The sequence below is a fragment of the Magnolia sinica genome, chromosome 8, assembly GCF_029962835.1.
Source record: "Magnolia sinica isolate HGM2019 chromosome 8, MsV1, whole genome shotgun sequence".
Lineage (NCBI taxonomy): Eukaryota > Viridiplantae > Streptophyta > Magnoliopsida > Magnoliales > Magnoliaceae > Magnolia > Magnolia sinica.
Genome location: NC_080580.1, coordinates 89,062,762 through 89,086,663, shown reverse-complemented (window position 1 = coordinate 89,086,663; position 23,902 = coordinate 89,062,762). Strand labels below are relative to the sequence as shown.

General features: G+C 39.0%; 1 protein-coding gene across 2 annotated transcripts; it reads right to left on the bottom strand.

Annotated features, from left to right (window-relative positions):
• Positions 1–11,250: 11,250 nt before the first annotated feature.
• On the bottom strand, positions 11,251–20,574 carry LOC131253630 (methylesterase 17). 2 transcript variants are annotated; one of them, XM_058254708.1, is made up of 4 exons: positions 20,056–20,574; positions 18,404–18,544; positions 12,868–13,002; positions 11,251–11,689 (listed from the first exon to the last, which is right to left on the bottom strand). In XM_058254708.1, the coding sequence occupies exons 1-4, from the start codon at positions 20,557–20,559 to the stop codon at positions 11,408–11,410; spliced, it is 1,062 nt and encodes a 353-aa protein (XP_058110691.1). In that variant the 5' UTR covers positions 20,560–20,574; the 3' UTR covers positions 11,251–11,407. The 2 variants fall into 2 exon arrangements, with proteins under 2 accessions (XP_058110691.1, XP_058110692.1); XM_058254709.1 differs by lacking the exon at positions 12,868–13,002.
• Positions 20,575–23,902: the final 3,328 nt, after the last annotated feature.

The window sequence follows — 23,902 nt, the reverse complement described above, 5'->3', positions numbered from 1 at the left end:
GCGGTAGCATACCGCCTTGCTTTGCCCACACCTCTTGCGGGCGTGCATAACGTATTTCATGTTTCTATGCTGAAGAAGTACGTTCCTGATCCTTCGCATATTATCAGTTGGGAGCAAGTGCAGTTGAGTGAGGATGCCACTTATGTACTGCGACCGACGCGTATTCTCAACAGGAAGGAGCAGGTATTGCGTAGCAAGGTTATCCCTCTTGTGAAGGTGCTATGGACGCATCATGGTGTGGAAGAGGCTACTTGGGAATCAGTCAGGAAGACCTACCCTCTGATCCTCGAGGATTATATGAAGGTATGAATTTCGAGGACGAAATTTTCCTTAAGGGGGGTAAATTGTAACGACCTTGGAATTTCTGTGCTAATCTTTCCTTAAGTAGTTATTTTGGGGTGATGAGCGCTTTACTCGATTGCTTGTGAAATTCGCATCAATCACTTTAAATTGTATCTGCATGGCTCTAATCGTGTAGATTAGTGAGCGCTACGTTACTCTGAAATCTGGGATCCATCGCTAAATCCAGTTGTTCTGGGGAATTTTTGGAAGATCTGGATCGGACCTGGACCGCGCGTCGAAAGTCCGATGGCGATGATCTTAGGTTGTTGCGGTCACCGAGTTGGGCTTGATCTTCACCTCGAAAATCAAGTCAATCTGATGTTCTAGGTCGATTTGGTTGGGCTCGGAGTGAAGAGTGTGAGAACGGTTGGAATTTAATAAGCTTTTTATGAAATCTGAGTCGTGTCGCTTGCGCGACGATTTTAAGCATTCTGACCGTTGGATTATTACCCAATTTCACCATCCGATCAGGGAATGGCCCATGCATATCCTAGTGCTTGTGGACTGATCGAGTTTCCGTGACCGTTGAATTGTGTGTGGTCCGCCACGGCCGATCTGAGTCGGTACGAAAACTCAGCTTGACCTGGATCCATGGTCAAGGAGCTTAAGTCCGACCTTTCGTGGTTATAGGTCCACCAGAAGTGCTTCGTTGGATCGAGAAAGGCGTGCTTTGGTTATAACCTAAGTATACCTTGACCCTGGGGTTATTTCCATCATTTTAAGGCCTATATATAGTCCTTAAACCCTAGCTCTCATTTCCATACGAATTTTCTCTAACCCTAGCCTGGAAAGAGAGTGGAAAAGAGAGAGTTAGTGAGAGAGATTGGTTGGTGAATCATCTTGATTCTTCCTTGTTCTTCTTCATCTTTGAACCTTCACTTTGAATCGTTCTTTTGACGGTTCTGAGATCTTTTGGGGTAAGTTAACCTAACCCTAACCTGTGTTAGAGCTTAGACTAGACTTGGTGTTGTTGTATCTCATTTCCATCTTTGTTTTAGGGTATTCTAGCGCCGTTGACGAAGACTACTCGTCTAAATCAGTTCGGTGGTTCTTTCTTCGCTTAAGGTGCGGACTTTGAGTGTATAGGTTATGGTTTTCAAGGCTTTCAATCCCAGTTAGTGGTTTATTCTTGTTATGGATGAGATTTCACATGCCAAATGTTGTGTTTACATTGCTTTCCTGATATGCATGTGCTATATTGAGATTTGTGTATTCTAAGTGTATTTATAAAGTACCGTATACGTTAAAATATGCACTTATGTTTGCCATGATTAATTGTCATGTATGTATGCTAGATGCATGTATGACAACTCCTTGGTAAAAGGAATTGTCTAAGTGCATGTATTTCAACATATGTCATGTATGTTGTTCCATGTATGCTAAGTGTTTGTAGAAATGCATGAATGATCTAAAGTGTAACTGATTACACTAAATGCGGGCGTTGAGAAGTGATTCTCAATACTCCTATGGATGCGCATGTTTTCCTTTATGCAGTTACCTTTCAAGTTATTTAAATTCAAGCATTTCCTATGCTTACACTTATGTTAAGTTGATATTCTTCAGATGTGTATGTACCATGAATTGAGTTGTTGTTCCATTACCATTCTAAATTGTATATGCATATCTGTTGTAGTGAATTGTGTTTGGGACTATGAATTAGTCCAGAAAATCGGTAATCGGCCTTGAGTTCGTGGCTGAGGTTGCTTTCGCCACGTAGGACGCGATTTGACGAACCCGAGTCGTATTAGAGTTGTCGGTAGTGGTTTGGCCATGCGGAGTGTTTGCGCACTCTATATCGTTCAACCCCACGTGCACTCGTGCTAGTCGGTTCGTCAAGTAACCCAATTATCCGATGTATGTTAACCATGTATGGACGTCATTGCTTGAATCTAGGGTACCAAACTTACTAATAAAATTTCGTTAACCGTTGTACCTTGATCCGCTAAGACTCATAAGCCGGACATGGTGGTATGGGACACCGTGGTCGAGCTGTCGGCCTACGCTGGGGTGACGAGCCTCCCCATAGTGACCAGTGAGCACACTAGACTCGTGAGCCAATTATGGTGGTATGGGATACTATATTCGCGCTGTCGGCCTACATTGATTGGTGACGAGCCCTTTGTAGTGACCTCGAGCATACCTGGATACCACAAGGAGGTGACGAGCCGATCTGTGGTAGTAAGGGCATGAAAGGCGTGCATTGATTGGTGACGAGCCCTTTGCTACGACCTCAACTATATGATCGTATGAGATGTCTAGGATTGACGACCCTAGAATGGATCACTGTTTGGATGGTGACATGAGGAAGGTATCTTAGCTTCCCAATCCTGCTGTATGAATTGGACTAATAACAACTTGGTAATCATATCCATGCACCGCATTTGCATGTGCTTTGTAGATGTGGCGCACTTTGAGGCGATGTCATGCGTAACGTAAGATGAAGACGCTGAGGGTGTACGCGTGAGGGCACGCATCATATTGCATTCATCCCTGTATTAACAAGAGTACTTAGGATTTAATTACTTATCCTGCTTTATCATTACTGTTTGATTGAACTGATAACATGTTAACCAGTGCCTTATTGTTCCACTGAGTTGATCACTTACTCCCACGTTTCTGGGGCGGTGTTACACACCCACCAGACTCTGTCTTAGGCCCTGATGTTGCAGATGTGGACGCGACGTCTGAGGCAGAGCGGGAGCTGGATGACGATGAGGCTGCCTTCTCCTTTATGCAGTTTTTAGACGGGTTCTAGCGAGCCTTGGTCTGTTGCGCGAGATCTCTGGGATTATATTTTGGGAACTGAAATGATGTAATTTGATACTTATAATTTTGTTAAATAACACTTTTACACGATCTAGTTTTATATGTAATTCAGGGATTTACACTTGTACACATTTTACTATAAGTCTTCCGCTTGCTTTATTCACTTGTCCCTGAATCATATCTGTGTTTTGGCTTAATCTATTCCATGTTTTATGCACTAATACAGTCAACATACATTCATCATTAAATATGTTGCATAAGTGATGTTTTGGAACTCGGGAGCTGAGTTATGCTCGACCCTCGAATTTCAGGGCGTTACACTTGGATAACACAATTAGGATCTGAGTACTATGGTCAGCTTAATCGGAAAATAAAATAGTTTAAATATTTTAATAAATGATATAAAAGATTAGAAAATATGAATTTGTACCATTGACATATATTCTCAAGCGTCGGTGATTTTAAGAATTCAATGTCAATGAGATAATGAAAATCAAAGAAATATAACAGGTTGAAAACCTTTCCTATCTATAAAATCTGATTGATCTAGGGTAAGCCTATCCATCAGTGTAGATCTCATATAATGGAAACATATGGATCTCACAAAAGGATAAAAAACAAAACCTAAACAATAGATAACATGCATACATTATTCATCTAAACATTAAAACAATCAATCATCATAACTTAAAGAATTATTAAACCCATGTGCTTCCCTTCTAGCTTGGGCTAGAAGGAACTTAGAAAAACATATCTAGAATAGAGAAAGAAAGCAACAAGAAAGAATATATGCAAATAGAAAATATCTAAAAGAAAAAAAATAACTTATAAAATTGAAAACCCTTTAAAAACTCTAAATATTGCTCTTGAATGTTTTTAATGATGCTTAGGAATGCCCTAGGAAGCCTTATTTATAAGTGGGGAACTCCAACTTCTGTACAAAGTTAGAAAACTCTAGAAACTGCCTCAAATTTATGCAGTTTTTCAAAATAAACTTCTCGCTGCATAGTTTGTTTAAAATAGATTTTCCACTGTGCAGTTTCTCAAAAAGATTTCAGAACTTCAGAATACACTTTTTCAGGATGATTTCAGGATTCTTCACTTCAAATCTTCGATTCTTTTCATTTCTCACTTGGTTTTCTTGGATCTTTGACATGTGAATTCTTCAATCTTGGTCTCTTAAGATCCATCTCTTGCCTTGGTGATTCTTGAGCATCAAATCCATGCTTTTTAACACCCTTTTTCAATTCAAGCTCTTAAATTCGCCTTACAACACTTACATGAGTAAAATAGAACATTAAGCTAATTCATGTTCATAAAACCAAGATGTAAACGGAAAAAATTATACAATATTTAACTCTCAACACACGACATGCTGGGTAAGGAATGAAAAGAATAAGATAGGAATGGATACATAAGATACGGTTTAAGTTTTAAGTTTATATATATATATATATTCAAGTCCAATTGAGTCGAGCTCCAATATGTTTAAACTTAGCTCGTTTTCAAAACAAGCTGGGTCATATGAAGCTTGGATCACCTCGAGTCATCGTTCAAACCAAAACAAGCCGAGTTAGATCGAGCCAAGCCAAACAAGCTTTTCAATCTAGCTTGGCTCGTACACAGCCCTTGACACCCAAGCTCTTCAATTAAATGCTGTAAATGCTTTCAGCCTGGCCCACTTCATGTTGGGCTTGGGCTGTACTTAGGATCAGTGGTTAGGCCTAGGCAGCTGAGTTTGAAGCCCGTTTATTGAGCAAGCTGGGCTCATGCTTTGTTCAGTATACTATATCTTGTACAGTGGGGCACACGTAACCAACAGCTTGGATCTTGCATTGAGTGGCCCCAAATCCACTTAGGTGGGTGGGACCCATGGCTGTGGGGCTCATAGCGATGTATGGGCCTTAAACCCACACTGTTCAACTTTCTTGAAAGCTCATTTTCAGTCATGATCCCATAAATGAAGTAGATCCAAATCTTATGTGGACCATGAAACAAAAGTTATTGAATCTCCACCATTAAAAACTTCATGGGGGCCACCAGAATGTTTATCTACCATCCAACCTGTTGATAATGTTGCAAAGATCTGATTGAAGAGACTACACAAATATCAGCTTGATCCAAAACTTTTGTGGCTCACGAGAAGTTTTTAACAGTCAATTACCTATATTACAGCCTCCCTAAGATTTTGATCTGATTCATTTTTTGAATCATGCCCTAAAATTAGCTTTCAATATGGATGGATGGTGTGGATGCAGTCACATACATCACAGTGGACCCCACAGTCAGATTCGGGGTCTCACCTAATCTGCTCCCACTAGGACTTGGGCTCAACGTAATCATCACGGTCTGGCCTTGGGCCCATTTATTTGGCCCATTAGTAGGTCCAGTTTCTCTCGGGCCTAGGTTTTTCTCAATGGGCTTAGCTTAGATGGACCTGGGTCGACCCGGTCATCCCTAGGACATAACCACTCTTTATAAAGTTACAACGACCATGCCCATCATAGGCCCAGTTGCTCTAGGACCTAGGTTTTGCTCAATGGGCTAAGCTTGGATGGACCTGGGTCGACCCGGTCATCCCTAGGACATCACTCTTTATAGAGTTACAGCGACCATACCACCCTTATTAAGTTCTATAAACCCACGGTTTGCATTGGCTATCATGACTCCACCCTTGGCTCGATGTGGCTACGGTGCTACAAAGCACAATGTTTGGAGGGATTGACCCGGTTGAGAAGGTGAGATGGGTCTACAAAGAGATAGCACATGACAAAGTCCTCAAGCCCGAGTAACAAGATGTGATGATTAAGAGGTGGGCCCCGGTGAGGTGTGGACACTAGAGGGGAAGCTGATTGGCTGGTGTGTGGTACACAAGTATATAAGCATTTATGAAGATTTGTGAATAAGTGGCTTAAAATCAATAATAGAGTTGAATGATTTGTACACGTCGATTAAGGGGGAGAATGGAGAGGTCAGTTTATCTTCTTGATTGGATTGTTTTGGATGGTTTAGGCACATTATCATATGACTTAAGATGTGGCTATGAAAAAGGGGGACGCTAATTAGCTACTGACAAGTTGACTAGGGAGACTCGCTATGGAAGGGACATCACCAAGTTCGGTGGGTCCCACCCTGATGTATGTTTTGTATCCACACCGTCCATCCATTTCGAGAGACCATTTTAAGACATGAACCAAAGAATGAGTCAGATCCAAATCTCTAGTGGACCCCGCCATAGAAAACAGTGGAGAGAGTGACGCCTACCATTAAGAACTTATAAGGGCCACAAAAGTTTTCGATGAAGTTGATATTTGTGTTTTCTCTTCTTTAATGTATGTGTTAACTTATGAACAAGTTGGATCTCAAATAAACATCACAGTGGATCTTAGGAAGGTTTCAATGATGGGCATGTCTCTCCAGTGTTTTCTGTGGTGGGGTCCACTAAAGCTTTGGATCTGCCTCATTCTTTGGATCATGTCCTAAAATAATCTCTTTAAATGGATGGACAGTGTGAATATAACACATACATCATGGTGGGACCCACAGTACTTGGTGACGTCACTTCGCGAGTTTCGCTACTCAACCTGTCAGTAGCTAATCTGCGTCCAAAAATGGGGTTAATGGTTATTAATGATGCAAGTCTATAATGGAAATCATAGGTCAAATGAGGGCAGATTAATCTCAAATTTCATGGGTTTGTTGTGTGTCGCTATAATTTGAGATTGAATGGTTTTAGCATGGACTGATTTAGTGTACAATGGGAAATTTTATTTGGACAGATTTTTAATGTAAATAAACTATCATAATTGAGTGGTTTTGATACATGGATCATAGGGTCATGATCGGGTTGGTTTAATATGTTCTCAACGGTTAAATTTGGATTAGATTATGGATGAATGTGTGACTTTATGTGTACCAGTGGTGAATGTGATCATAAACATACATGTATATTTAGGGTACCTGACCATCTAATTATATACATTGAATTTTAATTGCTAGCTATTTTATTCTTCGCCGTCAATGTCTATAGTCACCACCAATTAAATGGTTTTCAACAATATTTGAACTCAACTGTAATTTTTATACTTAATCAAAACCCAACTCATATGATAAATGGGTTAGATCTGAGTCCTCTTGTATTCTCAGAGCCAACCCATTTAATAAATGAGTGACCCAACCCTACCTATTTATGCAGTGGTTTACCACTTTTAACATTGTTGTAGCTCATCATCCCCACTTGTGGAATTCATGTAGGTCTATGAAAAAATAGGGTTGATGGGAACTCTAAGATCTAACTAATTAAGAAGTTCTTAAAAGTAAATTAGGGAGTGATCTTGATTCCAAAGGCAAAACAGATGGTTTGATGGTTACTGTCTTTTTCTCAACGCATACAATATAACCGATTGGATGGTTTGGACGGTTTAGATTGCCTTGATACTATGTCATCTGTCGTGTTAAAGAGTCATCACCATTTAAAAAGTAGTTGTCATCTACGTAATATAGCCTGTAAAATGGAGGTCTCCCAACTCGACAAACTATTCATGTAAAGGGAAAAAGGTAAAAAATAAAAATAAAAACATGTTTTGTTTCCTTGAAATATAAATTAAGAAAGGTAAAAAATAAAAATAAAAACATGTTTTGTTTCCTTGAAATATAAATTAAGAAAACCTCCTTTCTATGAAAATAACATTTTTATTACTTGTTTTATACATCTTTTGAAAACACAATATCCATTTCCTTCTTATTTCTTAAAAAGGTAACTTTTTTGTTTGTTGTCTAGACTTGGGAAACATCTTTTTTTTTCTTCTAAATATGCCAACCCTTGGGTCATTTGTTCCTTATCCAAGCCACATAAAAGCTTTGGATCATTAAAACATGATGCATGAAAGAGCATGGAACAATAAGCGAAAGATCATTATCTCTCGTTAAGTGATTAAAACCTTGAATTTACAGTGAGGGTTCTTGATTCCACAAGAAAATGAGAGAGAAAATCTTGTATTTTATTACATAATGTCCATATAATTTGTTGATTACACCACTAATAAAGAAAAACAAAATCCCAATTCAAAATTACCCAAAATAACAAAACACTTTTAAATCCTAATAAAGATCGATAGGCCATGCATTTAATGACAATGCCCAGATCAAAAGTTATGGTATAGTCCAAACTTTGAATTACAATTTCCCCCTATTTAGAATGAGTTTCTTCAAACCGGATCCTCCTGGGGTCCAATTATGTCATGCCCTACATAGGACTAGGCTTGAATTTGATGGACTACTTTTGTTTTTATTTGGGCGTCCTTTGGTCCAACTGTTCAAAGAATGCATCTATAGCACATCCTACATCAGTCTCCTCCACTTGGAAAGAACTCACCATCGAGTTATTTAACGGCCTTGCTCATGATATTCATACAAGTCTGCGACATTGAAAGTGCATAGATCTCCATATCCTTGGAAAGATTAACAACAAAAGTGTTATCAATGATTTTCTTGAGTATTGAAACATGACCTGTCTACTTATTCATCAGATTGTTATATATTCTAGTTGAAAATCTCTCCTTACATTGATAAACTAGTATATTATCACTCACTTCAAATACCTTTTGGTGTTGATATTTATCAACCTCTTCATTATACTAAGCATTAGACCTGTAACTTCTTGATCATCTACAGGCTGGTATAACACGTGCACTCATGCTTTGCTTCACTAGATCTCAAATTCTTTTGAACTCATTTGATAATGTGGGTAATTAAGTATATTTTCCCCTAGGACAAGATCAATGTAGTGTTAGATAATAAGTATAGGAGACAACTCGTCAGAAAGTTCATCAGACAAAATCCCTTTGAACTCTTTCAACATAACTAGTTTTAACTTTTCTAGATATTCATGGATTCTACTTATTTTCCCTTTACAACTAATGCAATAATCTACAATGCCTCCTTAAATTCTTTAATGAAATTTCATATAATTATGAGAGAGCGCCTCTCTACTTTAAAAGTCTTGGGATGATTCTCCATTCTCATAGGGGCAAAGATAATCTTTATACCATTTTAATAAAAATAAATATATTATCCCGACCTCTACGCATGGCATCAACATCGTACTGGCATGGTCGATCAAATAGCATGTGACAAGCCTCTGTATTAACCATGTCACACATTACTTTGTCCTTATAATATTTATTAACAGATTTCATCTTCTTCTAGTTTTAGTTCTGATTACTTTTAGATTACGTACAAAGTTCAGTCCCTATGAATTCGACCTCTGTCTTACTGAAATTATTATTACATCACATCCATATACTTGGGGTGTGAACACCCCTAGTAAGGCTAGACCATCTTGGGTGAGGTTAAGCCATACCTAATCCACTATGAAATAAGTTACTTTGTTTAGTTAGCTACTTATTTAAATTTAATAAGCAAACTATATAATTAAGAAAAGTAGCTTATTAACTTGCATAAGTTAAAAAAGCTATTTATTGGGTGGAATCTAGGCGGACTCATAAAGGTTGTGGATGCCCCTTTCCTTCTTTTGATTTTGGGGATAGGGACCAAATGTCCCTCTCGTAGTGTTTTCGGGACCACCTACCCCATTTTTATATTTTGATCCCACTAAGCTGACCCATACAAGAAAATGTAGTTAATTAAGCATGTGGATTTGTTTTTTCTTCTCTTAGGCTTAATGGTTATCTATCCACTACTTGTGACAATTTGGACCATTGAAATCCCAAGCCCAATGTTGATACGGGGTGTGTGAGTGTGTGTGTGTGTGTGTACCCTAAAAGTCTAATTATTTTTATTGAATTTGGACTGCTCCTCATTTTATTCCTTATCATTAAAGTTAATAGTCACCAGCAATTAAATGATTTACAACAATATTTAAGGAAAAAATCAACTATAATACCTTACCCAAATCCAACTCATGTGATAAATGGGTTAGTTTTGTATCCTCCTATACTTTTAAGCCAAGCCCTTTAAATAGATGAGTGACCCAACATGAATTTTAATAGGCTGGGTCGTGGTCCAAATTCTGACCTAATTCTTAAATGGGTTGGGTTCCGAGGCATTGTTCGTCCGAACCCTACCCATTTGCACATCTATTATACGGGCCCGTCTACCACCATTTTAAAATGCCTGTGGCTCATCATCCTCACTTGAGGCATTCTTCCATATATCTATGCAGAACATTCAAATTGTGGAAAGTAAGGTGGATGAGATCTCTAAGACTAAAAGTAAAATAGGGAGTGATACACTGATACTAATTCCAAGGCCAAAATCTCATAAGTAAAACATCTTTTTCTCAATGCCACTTGCTTGTTATGCTGCATCTGCATAATGGTTTTGACGGTTTGGATTGCCTTGAAATTATGTCATATGTTCTGTTGAAGAGTCACCAGCTTTTAGGCTTTTTGGCCCAGTAATTTAAATATTCATGCAAAGTTGAAGATAAATCATTTGTATCTAGTGGTCCGACCTAATTATTATGAGAGTAGAGATGGTCATATTACTCATATTATTCTATAGTTAATATAGCTCTCAGGTTATGAAAAACAAAACTTAGATTATTTAAAAGAGAGCTACATTTATAAATTGAATATAGAAAATGATGAACTATAGTTTAAAATTTAAAATATTAAATTTTAGAGAAAAATGAAAAGGAATGATATAAGAAGAATCTCATGTGAGACCCATCTACCTGTGGATACGAGGTCCATATCCAACACCATTTGCAATATGTATCACCCTCATTTACATGTGCCACATGTCATTTATTCATCTTTAAGTGCATCACTTATTGGTGTACAACAAGAGCTCCACACGTATAGACATCCATTCAAGTAACACACGTGCAAACATCCTTTCAAGTGGCACACGTGCTAAATCCATCTTAAAACACTGACATGTACAACCACCACTCTGCGTTTGCCAATGTCATGCACCCTAGTGAGTGTGCCAACATGCCACATACCTCAATGGGCCACATGTACATATACAACACGTCTTATTCCTCACACGTGTCATATATGCTGCCATCCATCTTTAAGCCCTCCCACATGCACCACTGCGATTTCTTCGAACAGCTAATCTACGGCAACTCACAACAAATGAACGGTCCAAATCACACGCAGTGTATGACATGTCTACACAATCAAGACCCAATTATAATCATAAAAAAAATCATCCAATCAGAGGCGCCGATTATCAAAACAGGGTGATTTTCTCACAATACCCCATCCATGGCACCTCTCAACAAACAAACGATCCAGATCACGCATGCTTACACCACATGCACACGTATCTAGTCACAATGGGTATAAGTTAAAGCTTTGATTAGAAAGCCAAATAGCTCATTGGGAGTTGAGAAAAAAGGGCTATGGTCACTCTCTAGTGTCCACACCTCGCTCGGGGCCCACCTCTTGATCATCGCATCTTGTTGCTCGGGCTTAACGACTCGGTCATGCGTGGTCCTTATGTAGACCCGTTTTATCTGGTTGATCTGGTCATTCCCTCCTTCAAACCTTGCACTTTGTATCGCCATAACTGGCCCAGGCCGCAGCAACATCGAGCCAAGGGTCGAGTCCTAAGAACCAATCAGAGCCGGACATTACAAAACTTACTAAGGGTATTATGGTAATTTTATCTTAAAATAAGACGGAGCTGTAAACGGATCGGGTCTGTCCAAGCTTGACCCGTGTAGTAAAACCTGGGCCTAGGTAGGGCTAGACTCATGTGGGCCACAACAAATGGGCTTGATCCCAAGCCCAGCCCAAGATAATAATGACTGCCACAGCAAGATCCTTGGCCCACCCAACTTATTGCATGATCCAATCTGTTCATTAGGTATGGCCCATTTTACAAGATATATTGAAAAAATTACCACTGAAATCCTAAATGGACACGGATTGCATCCTACCCCACAGATCTCCAGCTGGGAATGGGCAGGAGCTTTGAGTGGCCACGATGATATATGGGTCTTATCCACACCGTCCATCAATTTTTTTCCGTATCATTTTAGGGTATAAACCCAAAAATGAGGAAGATCCAAGGTCAAATGGACCACACCATCGTTGAAACTTTTCTAAGCCCCACTGTAATGTTTATTTTCCATCCAACCTATTCATCAAGTTACATAGACCTGGATGAAGAGAAAATATAAATATCAGCTCCATCCAAAACATATGTGGCCTCTAAGAAGTTTTCAACGGTAAGAGTTTAATCCCCATTGTGTAGTCCACTTAAGACTTGGATCTGCCTCATTTTTGGGTTTATACCCTAAAATGATATGAAAAAAATGGATGGACGGTGTGGATAATACCCACACATCACGGTGGCCACTCAAAGGGTAGGACGATGGTCTCTTAAAAAAAGTCTTTAAGTCCGGCCCAATTAATAAATGGGCTTGGAATTTCAGACTGGCCCACTGACAGCCCCAAATTGAAGAACTTGGTGTTGGGAAGAAAATGGGCTTCTTGGGCCTGTGAAATATGAGAGCAGCCCAATCAGATGGGCCCACCATAACATAATCCAGATTATCCAAAATCGTGTTTTCAATGAAATGGAGGGTCAAAATGAAAAGGATCAGCCACCGAGATCAGAGATCAAGACCGTCCAATCAATCTGAATTTCAGCTGATGCCCCATCCAGACTCGGGTGTACACGGTGGACGCTTACGTGTGCGCGAGATGACCCGTCACACTTTAACCATCCTTTTAAAATGATTTTCTATTTAATATTATTCATTTCTTTTGTTTTCTTTACCTCTACTGGGCTAAACTCAGATAAGATCATCCGTTGAAATTCTTTCCGAATAAGTGCACTTGTCGGAGGCTTATCGGGCCCTAATCCGAACCCTAGATCATACACATCGCCGAAATCTGACAAATCTGGAACACCCTGTTTAATGATAATAAAAAGATATTAGCTATAATCAACATCATGATCGTATCACATGTCCCACGTGTGTGATGATCAAGGCCGTCGATTCTGCATCCTGCATGTTGGACGGTCCACGACACTAATGATACCATCCAATTAGCGCTTTGGCATGGCTGCAATTATACAGTTCCATTAGGACTTGATGGGATAGGCTTAGCCTGAGCCCGTGAGCCCAACCCATTTCATTTGGGCTCAAAATCAAATGGCTGGGCCTTGCCCATGCCATTAGCCAGGCCTAGCCCATGACATCAGGCCCGAGCTTGAGACTGAAGTTCAAGCCTAGGGCTATACACGAGTTAAACCGAGTCGAGCTTGGCCCAGCTTGACTTGGCTCGACCATCAAGTTACCCTAGCTCGAACTCAACTTGGCTCAGTTCTCAAGCCTGACTGGGTAGCTTGGCTCAACTCGGCCTATAGTTCAACCCAGTTTGAGCTGAGCTTGAGCTTGATGAGTTCTAACCTACTAGGTGAGTTGGAGGGTAAGTTATAGAGTTTTTAATATATGTAATATATAATTTATTTAAATATATAAATATATATACAATATTTATATTAAGTGAACTCGATTCGAGTTGAATCGATTCAAACCGAGTCAAGTTTCAAGCTGAGTCGAGTTGAGTTTGGTCTAACCGAGACTTTCGAGCTCAAAAGATCAGCTCGACGGGGCTGGAACCTAATTTCAAGCCAAGTCAAGTCGAACAAATAAACTAAGCTAACTCGGTTCATGTACAGGTCTTCAGTCAAGCCTACATGAACTGATTAGAAATCCTCATGGTCCGTACACCTATATCGAGACATGGACCGTTGTTTCTGTCTCACTTCTTATGGAGGGTGAGGATCTCGAATCGGTGAACTTTTTTCACGATGTCCCATTAATGATATGACCTTGTGGACCAACAGTATGGATCATCAGAAGGTGGGCACCACATGACTAAGGAAGTGATAGTGACAGAGGACAATGACCAGCGAGGAATGTTTGGGGTCCTGAATCCTGATTAACAGCAACAAAACGTCATTATTCAGTACGTGCAGGGGCCCATGGTTGTGATCCAAACCATTGATCGATTGAGATGCACGGTTGATGAGCTTTGCCTCAAAAACATTCATGATTGAAATATGTCAACCCTTCCATCAATTGGCCCACTATAATTCGACAAGTAAACGGTCCATGATAAGTGGGGCACATGGTCCATGATCTGATCAGTTGATATGATGGGCCCAAAAGTGGGTGGATGATACACTGAAAATCTCCCAGATGGATACATCTTAACCCTTCAATCGGTTTTCAAAATAAATAAAAGAAAATACAGGAAAGAGCTGGTAATAGGGGTGTACACAAACCAAGTTAGCTCGGTTAGCATGCTCCACTCGACTCGAAAAAGCCTAATTGGACTCGGTTTGAAGCTGAGTTTGAGCCGAGCCAAGCTGATTTTTTGATCTTGATGAAAATTTTGAACTGAGTTCGAGCTTGCGGAAGCTCAACTCAACACGAATTGAACCCCTACTCAAATCAAACTCGGATCAAAATAGCTCGGTGACTCTGTTACTCAGATATTGATGTTGCTCACCAAGTATTCGATGAAATGATTAAATGAAGTGCCAACTAGTAGCGAGGAAGGTATGTATATGAGACAAATACTATTTTTCCTTGATTTTAATGTTGTATGTAAGTTGTTTGATGAAAGACTTATAAATAGCTACTATTTCTTTACATAAGAAATTAAAAGTGCATTGTATGTGTTTGTAAAAATGCTGCAGAAGCGTGATTTTGGCTCGAACTCAGCTCAAACTACCCTGAGCTACTGACTAGACCGAGCAGAGCAGAGTTCAAGCTGGGTCAGCTAGTGGCCGAGCTGAGTTGAGCCGAGACCAGCTCAACTCAGGTTGGACTCGGTGTACACATGGTACATATTCAATTCAAAAAGGGGACAGTTCTTTCCTCTTTTATTTTTAGTGGGTAAGCTACCGAGGACATGGCCCATCATATCAACCGTTCAGATCACTAGTCATGACATAACTTGTACAAAATCAGAAACCAAGCGTACTAAAAATAAAATAAAATCGGCCCGAGCATTGTACGTAGACCACTGTTGAAGCAGTCAGGTTGACATTACTGTTCCATCAGTGTTCTGGCTTTCAGTGTGTACAAGTTGGGCCCACAATTCAGTTAGAACCGTTAATACTGCAGGCCACGATGTGGATGACTACTACCGATAGAAAAGAGATCCAGACCGTTCAAACTTTCTCTTTTTAGACTCATGCCGTAAAATGATCTGTCAAATGGATTGACTGCGTCGGTAAAACATACACATCGTGTTGGGCTACATAGTACCGCTGACAGGACCGTCCGACTATAGCTAGTCGAGGTGGGATAGCACGGAAGTGGATTGCGTACTGAGTAACTCACTACGCTTAGGGTACTGAGTAAACTCTGTGAGGTCCACCGTAATTTATGTATTTTATCTTCTCCGTCCATCCATATTATCAGATAATTTTATGACTTTATATCAAAATTGAAGCATATCCAATGTTCAAATGTACCACAACATGGGAAACAGTGTGAATTGAATGTCTACTGTTGAAGAACTCATTGGGGCCACATAAGTTTTGGATTAAGCTTAAATTTGTTTATTCCCTTCATCCATGTCTGTTTGATCTTATTAATAGGTTGGATGACGAATAAACATCACTGTAGGGCCTAGAAAGGTTTCAACGGTGGAAATCATTATCCCCATTGTTTCATTGGTATGATTCAATTGCTCTTTGTATATGTTTAAATTTTGGGCTCAACCCCTTAAATTAGATGGAAAAACGTATGAATGGCATGAATTGACCACATACATTCAAGCTGGGCCCAAATGAATTTACTAAGCACGAGAAGAGCGTACCGAGTAGCTGGATAGCACCGAATCCGCGCCCACCGAATCCGCACACCTTTGGGCGCTGCTTCGGTGGATCCCACCGAGGTCGTGGATTCCTGGATGTGGGCACACTGTGATATATTTGACTTATATTCATACTGTCCATTCATTTTTAAATCTCAATCTAAGGCAAGGACTAAAATACAGAGAACATCCAAATCTTAGTTAAACCACACCAAAGGAAAAGGTAGTGATTGAATTTCTACCATTAAAAAAATTAATGAGGCCCACCGGAATGTTTATTTTCCATCAAACTTGTTGATAAGATCACAAAGACTTGGATGAAGATAGCATAAAATAATCAGCTTGATCTAAAACTTTTGTGGTCCACAGGAAGTTTTTAATGATTAATTACCATTGTTTCCTATAGTATGGTCCACTTGAGATTTGAATCTCTGTGGTTTACGGAATCTTGCCCTGGAATAAATTTTCAAAACGGATCTTGCCCTACAAACAGGGATCCACCCGAAAACGAAATGGGTAGGCTCTTATTGCACTGAGTAAACTCATTTGGGCCCACCTTGAATGTATGTGGTCTATCCACTCCTGCCATCCATTTTTGCATCTAATTTAAGGGATTTAGGCCAAAATCAAAGTATATCCAAAGGTCAAGTGGATGATACCATAGGAAACAGTGGGGATAATGATTTCCACTGTTGAAACCTTCCGTGGCCTCAAAGTGATGTTTATTTGTCATCCAAACCGTTCATACAATCATACAGATGACATGGATGAAGGAAAAACAAAAATATAAGCTTGATCCAAAACTTCTGTGGCCCCCAAGGATTTGTCAACAGCAGACATTAAATTCAACTTTTTCCTGTGATGTGGTCCATTTGTACATTGTATATATTTCATTTTTGGTCTCAAGCTCTAAAATTATCTGGTAAAATGGATCAACAGAGCGGATAAAATATATAAATCAGGGTGGACCTCTTAGAGTTTACTCAGTACACTAAGCTTAGTGAGTTACTGCACAATCCGCTTCCGATCCACCCACCTCGGTGGATCGCCAGCAGCCCTTGAGGAGATCAGTCCACTCCACCAATCAGCACGCCGGATATAGCCATCAGAAGAATATGACCCAAACTGTTCCATACGAGACCTTGAAACAAACGGTCGAAAAACAAAACTGGTGAAGGGTCCAACTCAAAGGCAAAATAGTAATTGATCCAACGGTTAAGATCGTCGGGACACCATGACATCAACGGTTAAGATCGTCTAATCACTGTAACATTCACACATCGAAAGTACAGGCCGCAGGATGGGTGGCCTAAAATCCACCATGACCACGTGTAAGGTCGCTGTTTCCAGGTGGGGACAAGATCCTAACCTGGCCTACGTGTCAGAGAAAGTCACCGGCCTTAACCGGTCATCTCTCGCCTGTATTCACGAGGCCAATGATTTGTTCGGCGACAAGCGAAACCTCTTGTGATACAGAGATGATATTGATACGATGGAACCTGGTTAAACGGTATATGGTACAGCCATCTCCAGAAGTGCACACGCTGCAATAATATAGATCAATCTAGACCGTCCATCTACTAAAAACTATCATGGATGGTTCATTTTTAATATATACATCAATCAATCACTCTTACCCATCACTTTTCTTCTACGGTAATGGTATTTGACCGTTAAATTTCATTTTACAGGATCTCTTTTTCAGGACACTCATCGGACGGTTAAAATCTCGAAATATGTCGAAATATGTGACCATAATCTCATCCACGATATGGGATGCTATATGGACGGTCAGATGGAGATATTAAACCGCCACGTGTAACACGAAGAGTTGCCTCCACCATATGATAGTAACTAAAATAACTATTAACACTAACAACCTTATTTTTGATAGCTACACCCCGTTTTCTACCTTTGATGAAGAATGCATAATTTACATTTCGACTCTCGCCAGTCTGTCATGTTCCCAGTACATCCGAGCCGACCAAAAGGTGGGGCCCATCATAAAAGTTACCTGCCGAAAAAATCAGGCAGATCCTTTAATCACGTGCGCCACACGCGTGATTCATTGATTCCAACGACGTGGCCCACTTGATGAGCGGATCTGCCTGATGGGAAATCGTCATGAAGGGTCCATCTTTTGCACGTGGATGTAGCATGCACGTAGTACGTTGGCGGGAAAAACAGTGGCGAATGGTACAGAATAGTCTAGAGAAGACTATCGAAAGTAGAAAAACAGGAGCATGCGTAAAAAACTTAGGGTCTAAATAGCAGCTTCCTTTTTTTTAATGAATTGAAAATAAATACTAAATTTTTTTAAAAAAGTGAAATTACGTGTGCATGCATGCATGGATGTGTAAGAGGGTAAGGGCCTAATGCAGGTATGCGTACTGCGCACCATGCACATTTTAAGATTAATCCATTTTTAAGTAAAAAAGAGAAAAATAAAAGAATAATAAGCAAGGAATATTTACGTCATGGATGTCTTGATCGCAACAAAATCCTGATCTTAGCATCGTCGCACCTACGTAGATTGCAAGCTCGATTTTATTCGGAAATTCGTGACACGTGTGGGCTACACTCAGTCCACCTGCACTATGGCCCACCAAAATTACCTGAAATTTTGAAGGAAATGATTATAGAAATTATTTTTATAATTATAAGTCGTTTTTTTAAAAAAAATAATTATTTAAAGAAAGGAGATGAATAGATAGGAGAACAACTAAAGAAGATGAATAGATGGGAAAACAACTATTTTCATTTTCCTCAAGAAAATATTAAAAATAAATAATTCCAGGATTCTAGCACGCAGCCCCAGCTTTCCCGCCAAAAATATGAACTTTGAAGGACATCCTATCCATGTAAAAGGTGGGGACGGCCGTTAGTATTTTCTATTTTGCAAACCATGACCTTCCACCTGTTAGATGGGCCACACCTTTATACTGATTCATACAGACGGCCAGCTAATGATTTTGACAACGTAGAATTTCTGGTAAATGAATTGGCCTGTTTTCATTGTTATTTGATCTTCAAGGTGGGCCCACCCTTTACACGGATTGGATTTTATATACAAGTGATAGATTGATAGGAAAGATGGGTTGCATACTAGATTAGCATGCAGCCGGTTGTACATGATCAATTCTCATTTTATTTTGTAAAAATAATAGAATGCAGAAAAAAAAAATTAAAAAAAAATTCAAGAATAATCCTTTTCCTATATTGGAAAAACACTGAAAATTGAATAAAATATTTGGTGAAATTTCTCATTTAATTTGGTGCAACCAAACACGCCCATCCTAAGTTATAGAACTAATCATAGAATTCTATTTTTAATGAAAATCACAATTATTTCTTTAAGATTATTATTATTATTATTATTATTTTTAGATTTCTTGTTTCTTCCAACGAAATGAAAAATACCCATTTCATTCGAATTACCATCAAATTAAGAAAATAAATAAATAAAATTACCTTTCGTGAAAAAGACACATCCATTTCTTTAAAAAAAGAATACATTTTTTTGGAAGATTTCTTGTTTGTTTCAATGAAAAAAAAAAACCTGTTTCAAATTACTTATATATATCAAATGAATGAAAGAAATTTTCTACTTATAATCTTTTTCCGATCTTGAAAAACACTGAGAATTGAATAAAATCAGCTTTCATGATATTTAGTAATCAGCCAGTCTAATTAGGTGCAATATTTCATGAAATTTAATGCAACCAAACACACCCTTACTAAGTTGTTGCATAAAATTATATTTTTAATGAAAATCAAATTATTTCTTTCAAACCAAAAATTAAAAAAAGTTTTTTTTGTTTCTTCCGAAGGAATGAAAAATACCCATTTCGTACAAATTACAATCAAATTAAGAAAAAAAATAAAGAAAATTACCTTTCATGAAAAAATCACATCTATTTCTTTATAAAAAAAAATTTACATCTTTTAGAAGATTTCTTGTTTTTTCAATGGAAAAAAGTGGATATGAAAAAACCATTTTAAATTACTCAAGATACAATCAAGTTAATGAAAGAAAATCTCTCTCTCTCTCTCTCTCTCTCTCCTAACACTGAAAACATTGAGAGAGGAGAAGGTATTGTAACAATTCTACTGCGTGTGAAATTACCTTTTCGCCCTCCGGCAAGGCCGACATGAAATCGACGAGCGGCTTATCGTAGTCGTCGAAAGAGAGGACCGCGTCGGCATCTGAACGGTCGATACCGGCTCCGGCAAGGTCCAGACACGACACCTTGTGGCCCGAATTCTCCAATAGTACTCTGATTTTGTACCAGCACCATGCACCGTGGCTTATGCCATGCACGAGCACGAAGTGGTGCTGCGTCGAGGGTGTTTTGGTCATTTTCACCTCCTCCCCCATGATGGAATCTTCTCTATCTATCCCTCCTCCGGCGTTTCCAATACAAATGATACAGCTGCTGTACGCGTTCTTCTTATGCTGGGTCGGGTGCGGATTTTCAGAGCGAGAAAAAGTCTTCGGTGCTCTGCTGGAGTATGGGAATTTGCACGCAAGCGCATGATTCTGTACGCCTGGCACTGAGCACGAGGCAGATGCGAATTTCCTGCCTCCCCTTTTGTAGGAATGAATAGTTTCCACTCCGTGGGCCACCATGGTTTCTATGTTATATACAGCTCATGTTTGGACGTGATCTCCAATAAATCCAAACTCAAGTGGGCCACACCATAGGAAATTGGGTGATTTGATACGTACCATTCAATCTTTACTGGGGCTGTTGAAGTTCTATATCATGTAATATTTGAATTGGCCTTAATCATGGTACATGCCTAAAATATATAAAAGTAATTGGTGGGGTCCACTTCAGTTTTGGATGTGGCTGAAACTTGGTTTGACACCTCATCCAAGTGGGACACACACAATGGATGGTCTGGATTTTCGAACCACGTCTCGGTGGGCCGAATAAATAATTATGACTGTTTTAATGGGAGGGTAACCCCTCTCAACTGATGGTTGTACTGTGGCCCACTCAAGTCATAGATTGACTTGATTTTTAAACCCATGGCCCATCATAGAATGGTGCATCTGACTGATGGGGTTGATGTTCGACACACATCACGGTAAGGCCCACATAGCTCAACCTCATGGGAATTTCCCATGAAGTCAACCTATAATAATACCATATATATGTGTGTGTGTGTACACAACTCATCTAGTGTATTTACGAGAGCCCGGTCACCATAGACTCTATGGGGGCCATTGTAATGTATGTGTTTTTATCTACATTATTCATCTATTTTTTAAGATCGTTTTAAAGTATGAGGAAAAAAATTGAGGCAAATTCAAGGCTAACATCTACCATATTATAGAGAACAATGGGGATGAAGTGCTTACTATTGAAAACTCCCTGGAGCCACCAATGGTCCGTTGGGAATGTGGGATTAAATGGGATTTGGTGGGATGTAAGTATTTGGTCTCATCCAAATTCTATCCAGTATCTCTGGAAACGATAAGAATGATTAGATTAATCAAAGTATCAAATCATCTAGTCGTAATAAATATTGTGGGATTTTTTTATGGATTTTGAAATCCACTACATTTGTGGGCCCCACCTTGATGCATATATTTTACTCACGTAGTCCATCTGCATGTCCTTCACACATGACATTTGAGTTGAATGTGTGCAGGCAATCACCAGCATTAGTTGTGAAATATAGTCCATTGAATATTGCTATTCCATGGTCCACCAAATGCAGGTTTCACTTAATATCGTGTTATTTTCAAATGAAGAATTTGATCCCAAGCATGAGATTGGATGGTCAAAATACATAATATTTTCATACATATAATTATTGTGTAATAATGGTGTTAATTCCATTTAATACAATTCTATTCCATGTAATCTCGCATATCCAACAATCCCTGAAAGCTTTGGATTAAGTTCATATCGTGTTTTCCCTTCATATAGGTGTGTGCGATCTTATGAGTCCCCCATAGGCTCCACAAACACTATACATAGGAATTGCCATGCATGTGTAGCTATTAACATGACTCCTTGATGCTCTTTCATTATAGGAGTCATATGCATATGTATAGCCATTAATATGGCTCCTTATATATATTCATCATAGGAGTTGCATGTGTAACCATTAACGTGGCTCCTTGATTGTCCTTAATGGAGGAGTTACCCAGCATGCATATGCATGTGATTTTATGGTGGTTTATAAAACTTGCATGAAGAGTCGTATAAAAGTGAAAATAAACATAAAAGAAAAGTTAACTATAATTAAGTTGTAGAGATTTCATAGAAAGCTCTCTTGTTCTTGGTGAATATAATATTTTTGGACTAAGAAGAAATTGTCCAAAAACCTCATTTTCTCTTCCACCATTCTTTTTGTTCTTAGAGAATCCATCTAGCACTATCAATAGTTAGTGAAATTTAGACAATTGAATTACGTACAACACAAGTTCAATCATTTGTAATTGTAACCATGTAACTGCGATTTGAAGACATTATTTTCATGACATAAGGTTTGTATGTTTGATCTGCTACTAATAAGATTGCTTCCACAAATCAGGTCCTTGAATCGTTGTGGATTGCAAACACCCTACATTGATGAATTACACATATGGCATACAAATAATTCAAATTAAGCTCTCAAATTACAGGTCCCACTTTGGATGTATAATGATCCAACAATTCAGATCATTTCATCGTTTAGATGCTGGACATTTATTAAACGGTTAACATTGAAAAATCCAATGGTCAAGTTTTTCAACAAACAAGTATTGACAAATCAATAGATAGGAATTCTCTCCCATAGGGCCTATGGCTCATTGATATCCCTATGATCATACCTAACGGGATTTGATTTGGCCATATGCCATTGCTAAGATGGCCCACTAGTTGATTATTAGACACAACCAAACGACTTTCAAACATACTTCACGTGACTCCGTCCCAGATATTGACATGTAGCCCAATCAAATTTTGCTATGTTAGGTGGTCACCTAATAATTTGCATCTTCAAAGATTTATGGGGGGACCCACATTACCTTAAGAGATTTCTCAATGTGACAGAATTTATTTGGGTCACGTAATACAGCCAAATATGAGAATTTAAAAAAGAGCCGAATCACTTTCAAACAAGCTTTGTGTGGCGTCATCTTTGGTAACAAAACATGGCAAGGCCATCAGCCATAGCTTCGTCACAAAGCAATCTCCATCCATGAAAGTGTGCTATGCACTTCACTAATTTGAGTTATTATTTACCACTTGTATAATTTCTGTGCCTGTGTATGAAGCATGTTACTTTTCCAGAGTATTAAATAATTCTGTTAATGAGTTAGTAAGTCTCTTTGCTGGTAATAATTGGGAATATTTGAAACTGTAGTACGCAGTCAGCCCCACCATGTGTGTGAATTTCTTTGTGATTCCAACCGTTCATCTCGCCGGATACCCTGTCCAATGGCCCATATTGTGAAAGCAGTCTCGTTTGGATGCCCAATCAATTGGTTTTTGTCCCTTGAATACGGACGGTTGACTTTCGATGATGACGACTGAATCTTGCAGTTCATGGGTTTTTTTTTCCTTTTTTTCATATTGATATGTCCTTGGCCGGCCCACCAGATGAACTGTTAGGATCAGTGAGGGTAGACCCATGAATACTGGAGGTCACTCTCATGCCAGTTGCTCTTTTGCATTTTATTTTCAGTCATTGGGTTTTTGTACTTGTTTTTATTATCATTTAATAGTATTGTTCGTGTACAGCATTGCATGTGATTTTAAGGTACAAGGCATTCTTTTCCTACAAAAATCTCATTTCATGGAACATCCTAGCCGTGCAAAATGTGGCCTGAGCTATGGATATTATATGGGATAAAAAGCAGACAAATTCACTCGTTAGATGGGCCAGGCCCGCCCTTCGTATCAGACCAAAATCTGACCATTGATGTCAATGACCCATACTTATTTTCATCTGATTAATCTTTATAGTAG